Source organism: Theobroma cacao, chromosome 5 (assembly GCF_000208745.1).
Source record: "Theobroma cacao cultivar B97-61/B2 chromosome 5, Criollo_cocoa_genome_V2, whole genome shotgun sequence".
Taxonomy (NCBI): Eukaryota; Viridiplantae; Streptophyta; class Magnoliopsida; order Malvales; family Malvaceae; genus Theobroma; species Theobroma cacao.
In genome coordinates, this window is record NC_030854.1 from 29,178,342 (window position 1) to 29,185,480 (window position 7,139).

The 7,139-nt window shown below is 34.7% G+C and overlaps 1 protein-coding gene across 4 annotated transcripts; it reads right to left on the reverse strand.

Annotated features, from left to right (window-relative positions):
* LOC18599174 (F-box protein At3g58530) lies at nucleotides 44-6,335 on the reverse strand. 4 transcript variants are annotated; one of them, XR_001928261.1, is made up of 12 exons: nucleotides 6,096-6,335; nucleotides 5,927-5,986; nucleotides 5,678-5,761; nucleotides 3,892-4,022; nucleotides 3,703-3,778; nucleotides 2,710-2,780; nucleotides 2,304-2,390; nucleotides 2,144-2,216; nucleotides 1,994-2,061; nucleotides 1,817-1,885; nucleotides 903-994; nucleotides 44-357 (listed from the first exon to the last, which is right to left on the reverse strand). XR_001928261.1 is itself a non-coding variant. In XM_007029021.2 (12 exons), exons 1-12 carry the CDS (start codon nucleotides 6,252-6,254, stop codon nucleotides 292-294), a joined length of 1,050 nt encoding a protein of 349 aa, XP_007029083.2. In that variant the 5' UTR covers nucleotides 6,255-6,334; the 3' UTR covers nucleotides 44-291. The 4 variants fall into 4 exon arrangements, 3 of the variants coding, with proteins under 3 accessions (XP_007029083.2, XP_007029085.2, XP_007029086.2); XM_007029021.2 differs by having other exon boundaries at nucleotides 903-1,008; nucleotides 6,096-6,334; XM_007029023.2 differs by lacking the exon at nucleotides 903-994.

Consider the following 7,139-nt stretch of genomic DNA (forward strand, 5'->3'; position numbering starts at 1 on the left):
TTCAAAAAAAAAAAAACCTAAACAAAAAGATCAGAAGATCTGATTCTGTGAAGTACCAAAATGTTCTTTTTTTCCCCATCCCTTCTGATGTCCAAATTCAATTGAGGCTCACTTAAACAAAAGCAATTAATTGCCATCGTTACATTTTCTTTTTCATGTCTAAACAACGACAACTGATTCTCTCTTTTACATGACAGGCCTTACCTCATTTAACATAACACCTTTGAAGGAGGCATCCTTGCTTTAATGCGTGCGTATGTGTAGCTGCTTCACACCCATTAAACCACCGCATCAGCTATGCACTTTGAAGCAACTCAGATATGGGAACAACTGGAGTAAATCATCACGGCTTCGTCTCTGCAACAGACATTAATATAGGGTTGGCAAAACAATTTGACAGACATCATTGGAAAAGCACTGTGCATGCCTTGCATTAACTATAAATAATACTTAGAGAGAAGAAAATTAGTTAGATTTTTGAGACGTGGAACTCCTCAAGGGATGCCATGATGAGCAAACAGGTCTGTCAGGTTTGAGCACGCTCATAAATGGATACAATTCACAAATGGACACACATTTGAGCATTCCCCAGTAAAGTTTCCAGCTGTGCATATTTTTTTTCCCTAGTAAAGTTTCCACAGTATAAAGTTTACAGCTGTGCATATTACAGCCCAAACATAACTTTAACTTCAATCTGAATTTAACCTTCGTGCTTTCCCATCCTTTATGCAGTGGTATGTTCATCTACCTAAGAGTAGAAAGATATCTAAAACCAACGGTATTTTTCTTTCATAAGCTTACAACAATAAAGATTCTCGACAAGAAATAACTGCTATAATTTTCCTATAAATAACCAGATTACAGGCACAAGGCCTTCTAGGGAGAAGAAAATAGTCGTTTACCTTAATACCAATACATCCATTAACATCAAGAGTCGTGATTGTATTTGAGCAAAACTTGGAAAGGGCCTCAAGGCACTTGTCAGTTACCCCAACTATCCCAAACAAACTGCAAGGCCTCAGTAATAAAAACTTTTAACATGAGATGAATTTAAAGGCAGCAGGGTGACTCGCATAATCAAACATATCAGCATCAAATGCTCATGTGCTTATAAAAATAACCATTCTCACATCTGCACATGTTCCCTATAATCTTCAGCTAAATGTTAAAATCAGTCGGGATATCACTCATCAACTTATAATGAGATATGACTAATTGCTTCATGCTCTTGTTTGAAGAAATTTGTAATAATTTGTTGCCCCTGAATTTTGATGTATATAGTACATGCTAGTGAAATATCCATTAATGTAAAAAAATACACAAATAATTAATGAATAGCTCTCAACATGTCCAAATATAGATTAACAACAGAATGACTAGATATTCTCACTTGTTATCGTTTTAAATATGCATTAAAATTCTTTTGCTGTTACTTCAGTTTGTCACAACTGAGTCCAAGACACATCATGCCCAGTTTGTTAAGAATCACCAGGGGGGTTGGAGGGCACTGAGGCAACCATGCTTGAACTCTTTGAAGTATGACACCACATCAATAGGCCTGAAATCTATCTTGGTGCAATAATGACACTTTAATATAACTGCTTCAACCAGTGTCATATACAAGAGTGTGTCTAGTGCCTTCTTTTGTTATTTATTATCAGTCACATTAAAACTCAAGTCTAAAGAGGATAGAGAGATATTAATATGCATAATTTTAAAATATATATTAATAAGACTCAGAAGACAACATTTTAAGGCATGCAATAGCTGTTATGGTTCTTCCAAATTAAATAATATTTCTCTCATCAGGATTTACCTGAGAAATTCAAGAGAGGTGCAACCTTCAGCAATTGCTATGACCCCCACATCAGTGACACGTACACACCTGTTAAAAAAAATAAAAAAAAATAAATAAAGGAACACTGGCTTTTATATTGTATCATATCACCTTCCCGCTAGACAGATTTGAATAGGAATTTTGAAATTCACTTACCATGTTAAATTGAGAGATACAAGATTCTTGCATTTAGCTATACAGGAAAGTCCTTCATCTGAGAGATTCTGGCAACCAAATGTTTATTCGTAGTGTCAATTTCCACAAACTGCATCCAATTAAAACTATTTCAAAAACCTCAGTTTTTACCTGTGCACCACACAAATCTAGGAATCTTAGATGAGCTAGAACAGATATCTTCTTGTAAGTTTCATCTGTGAAGCTGCACAAGCAATGAAGGACAGTGACACAAGTTAAGAACCATGACAAAAAAAGAACCAAGATTACAATGTGAGGACATGTAGCATACCTGGAAAGTGCATAAAGATTTAAACTTCGGAGAAAGGAACACCTAATCAATATTTGTTGCAAGCCACTATCTGTCATCTTGACACATCTGGGTACAACCAGATCATCACAGGACATAAGCACCATCAGTAGGTATAAAAACCAGCAGTATTCGATGACAATCTTCAAAAAACTAAGTGGCAATAACATTAACTGAGAAAAGAATCATATTCTTTGTGCAGACAAGCTTGCATCACAACTACTGACAATTATCATCTAGCCACCACCTTTTTAAAAAGGGTGATTGCCCAAAAGATAACTGAGAAAGTAGCAGCATCACTCTTTATGATATGTAAAGACTGATACCAGAGATTATTAAATCCTATGAACAACACCCAGTAAAACCTAAGCAAAGCAGATTAACATACCTAGTCAGATTCAACGACTCCAACTCTTGGTAATGGTCAGCTACTAATTGCAAACTTCTCTCTGATAAATTCTGCGATTGTCACATGAAAGTAATCCATTCAAAGGAAATCCAACATGATACTATAGACTAATTTGCAGAACTGAATAGCGACTACAATATACAATCACAAACAACTTAAAAGGAGGAAAACAAATTTATAAAAGTTTCCCGGTAAAGCTATGAACCAAGCCTGTTGCACAACAAACCAGGTAATGGCACAAACAACAAACCTTTTTCATGTTGAAAGAAAAACAAGTTTCCAGTTTACATTTGAGCATGTTTGGATGTTCAATCAACTGACTACAAAAGCACAATATGTTACAGGGAAATCTAATAAAGAAGGCATATTATGCGTTAACAATTTAAATGATGAACACAATCTCTTTTCATTATCCATCATTAGCCACTCCAATATTATGCTCAAAATCATAGGCCATTACATCTTTTGTGCAGCCTCAAGTTGAGAATCTTTATTTTCTTCCATTTCTGTTGTTACAAAAGCACCTAGATATGGACTAACTCATTGAGTAATAATGCAATTTTTTGTTGTTTTTGTAAGTCAAGCATCTCTGTTGTTTTTGTAAATAAATCATCTCACCCCTCTTTTAATTATAATTGGCACCATCTCAACTTTAGTGCATTTCTTTTCCCTTAAATTATTTCTCACTGACCCACTCTTCATTCATCAGAGAATCCTTATTTCAGCAAAAAAGATCAGGTTGACAAACTTAATTCTTAAGAATGTCTGAGATTCACTCAATAAAATCACCCTTAGTTAAATTCATGCTTAAAAAACTGTATTGCAACCCTCAGGCAAAAGGCATTGCAGGACATACAAAACCAGATGTAGTGTTAATTACAGTCAAATTTGTGTCATCCTCTTTGATACTTATGTTTATAATGTAGTAGTTCAATAAAATGTAGAACCTGTATCAAGTTACTCATCAAATACCTTACAGCCACTTAAGTTTAAATCAATTATATGTTTGCAGTTCGTCACCAGATGCTTCACGCCTATATCAGTTGCCCTGAAGCTCAATCCATATTAAGAGATGCATTAGAATTATAATATAATGAAAGATTGCTTATAAAAACATAAGTTAGAATATATCTGTACTAAATAAGGGAAATGAGAAAATACCTTACATTCCAATAGATAGAGAAAACCTTCAATTTATGACAACAACTAGTTATAGCTTCAATTCCTTTGTCAGATATCTTTTGACAGCCATTCAGATTTAAAGACTCAAGGCCTTGAAGTGAATCCAAACACTGAAATGCTTAAAATATTATGAAGAAAAAACTCAGGATATAATCAAACAATATTTAGAATTAACGACATGCTTCATAAGGAAGACAATTATAAATGAGGTGTGTGGAGGCTACTGATTTGAAAATCACACGAAATAAAAGTGATAGCATTGACTCACTCATAACTGATGGGCATTTCTTTGACTCAGCCACAACTCATGGTGAGTTCACTAACCTAGCCGCAACTCATGGTGATTTGCCCAAGACAAGGACACGTGTTGCAGCCGATGCCAAATTAGTGGAACAACTCTAGCTCATAAAAGAGAAATATTGGCCTATCGTCTTGTGATTTAATTCCTATTTATTGTTCCCCTTGTATCAAGGATTGTTTATCCATTCTTTCCACAAAGTTATACATGTAAACTATTATAAAGTTGTGAATGAAATTCTTTCTCTACACACAAAAACCGCAGAGAGTTTAAAACACCATCTGGTATCAGAGCAGTATAGAGAAAGAATGCTTTTCTTAACCCTTCTATTTCTATGGCTTCCCTTGTGTCAACTTCCACTTTTGAAACCAAATACCCTTACCCATCAACACTTAACATAGGAATATTGTTTCCATCCATCTTACACCGTCAAACTATTTGCTTTGGCAAGTTAAAATCATGGGGCTCATTGAGAGCCAAAATTTGAATAGATTCTCATTGATGGTAGTTTCCCTGAACCAAGCAAGACTATCTCCTCCCCAGTTGGTGATGATACCAATGGCAAGAAGGAGATATTCAATCCGGAATATACTTTTTGGAAGGGATCAGATCATTTGCTGCCAGAATTGATTACTTCAACTCTGTCAAAGTCAGAGGAGACCCTCGGCCTAGTGGTGAGGCTTGAGAAATCAGCTGAAGTTTGGGCTGGCTTAGCTAATGCATTTGCCCAAGAATCTTTTGAACATGAATTATGGGTGAGTCAATGCCATCACTTTCATTTGCTTTGGATTGCAAATCAGTAGCATTTACAAGTAAGAATTCCACTATGGTGTTTAAACTCTCTACTGTTGTTTGTAGAGAAAGAATTTCAATCGCAACTTTCTAATAGTTTACATGTACAACTTTGTGGAAAGCATAGACAAAAACATCCTTGATATAAGGGGAACAATGAACAGGAATCAGATCACAAGATGAACAACCAACATTATCTGTTGACTATATGTGCTATAGTTGTTCCGCTAATTTTGTGCAGGCTACATAACGCGTCCTTGTATTTATCAAATCACCCTGGGTTGCAGCTGAGGTACTGACCATGTTAATTTTAAGGAGGGCATCCAACTTAAAAACCAATTAGCAATAGGTCGAGAAGCACTTATTACATTTTTGTGTCAGGGTACTCCAAATTTAGATGATGTGGAATTTCTTATTCACCGCTTCAAAAACACTCCCCTACACGTGTAGGGTTGACAGGCCTATTCTGCAACATGAACTTCGCACATAGGCATAACAAGACTATAATGAAGGGGCCAATGAACACGGGTAATGGCCCTGCTTTCATCAATTCTAAGGTCTCAATTGCGTTAATTCCATCCAACTGCAACCGATAAAATTCATCCTATTTCTTTCTAAAGTCTTCAATATAATAAACATATACAAACTTCAAACCAGAACTGCACAACAATTTACCTTGTTCTTAAGGATTTCGAGATGTCCGTCATCTATATCTCGTGCAAATTCAAGGCTTATTTGCTTCACATGCTGATATCTTGGCTACAAAAACAATGCAAAAGCTTTACTCACTTCAACACTATATGGCTACGCTTTCATCTATTTGCTAACAAAATCCACTGCTAAGCGCTACCAACATTTAACAGATTGAAAAGAAAAAATTACAACTTTACAAATTAAAAAGAAAAAGATGATAAATTGACGAACCAGTGAAACAGCAGCTATAAGTCGATCTCCAGCATTATTCATCTCACGTAAATCAATAGCCTGGCAAAAAGAACAAAAACCCAGATCATAAAAGGCAATGAAAGGTCGAAACAAAATTTCAAAAAATTGTCTTTCTAATCTTAGAAAAGAGTATTGTTGAGAAAAGTACAAGCCAAAGGGAAGGGGAGGAAAGTAGAGTGCGGTGAAGCCAAGGGCTGACAAGAAGAAGAGAGATGAGGTCTCTTTGAGGAAGTCTTGTGCTCACTATTTTCATCACTTTCGGCACTGTTTCTTTGTTCCATAGTGATGTCTGCTCTTCTCCTTCCATCTTCTCTCACTTAACCAAAACTGATGTATTGTTGGCTTCTCCCCTTCTGCTCTTTCCTCAATCTAAACTTGTATAGCACGTTTGGTCGGGGGAATGGCTTTATTCTCAAAAAATTTTGATTCTTTTGTTTGATTAAAAAATAATCCAAAGAATAATCATTTCATAGGAATGATTATTTTTTAAAATCTTTTAAAACTAAGAAATAACTAATACCACCCTCTTCCATGGTATTAGCTATTCCATGATTGAGGAATAAATTTAAAAATTAATAAAGATAAAAATATCCCTTACAAGTTTGAAAATTTATAACTTTATTAATATAAAATATTATTTTTCTCTCTCTCCTCTTTTTCTCACTTGATTCTAATTTTTAATAAAATATTAATATTAAATTATAAATAAAATATTAATATTTATACATAAAATATTAATATTTAAATTCATCAATTATTAATTAATNCAAGTTCATTATTCCAATTGACAATCATTTAACATAGCAACACCAAGAACAGGAAAAACGATAAAGAGAGATGAGAGTTACACATACCGTAAACTGAAAACAAACCGTTCATAACATCTGCAATATTTTTTCTCCAATTTAAGCTTCTATATATAGAGAGAGAAGGACAGAAAGTGTGGAAGGGAAATGAAACACAACAACATATATACCAATGAAAACTGGCAAATTCCTTGAAGCGTTGGACTGTTTTTGAAACAAGAGTCAACCTAAAAGCATGGACGGCTACCCTTTAAAAGAGTTAAAGAAAACCAACCAAAACAAGATTCATTCGGTGTTTCATAAAACACCCAAAAGTTTAATTAATTGAGGAAGAAATGTAATTAATCGACTTCCCCAACTTTAAGCAAACCAAACCAAACATAATT

What these genes read in the sequence shown, in the direction of transcription:
- LOC18599174 (XM_007029021.2), bottom strand. Translation starts at nt 6,254, where the DNA reads ATGGAAGGAGAAGAGCAGACATCACTATGGAACAAAGAAACAGTGCCG. An exon ending in TCTATCTATTGGAATGTAAG is followed by an intron (nt 3,779 to 3,891) that starts GTATTTTCTCAT and finishes ATTGAGCTTCAG; the next exon opens with GGCAACTGATATAGGCGTGA. An exon ending in TAGATTTGTGTGGTGCACAG is followed by an intron (nt 2,062 to 2,143) that starts GTAAAAACTGAG and finishes TTTGGTTGCCAG; the next exon opens with AATCTCTCAGATGAAGGACT.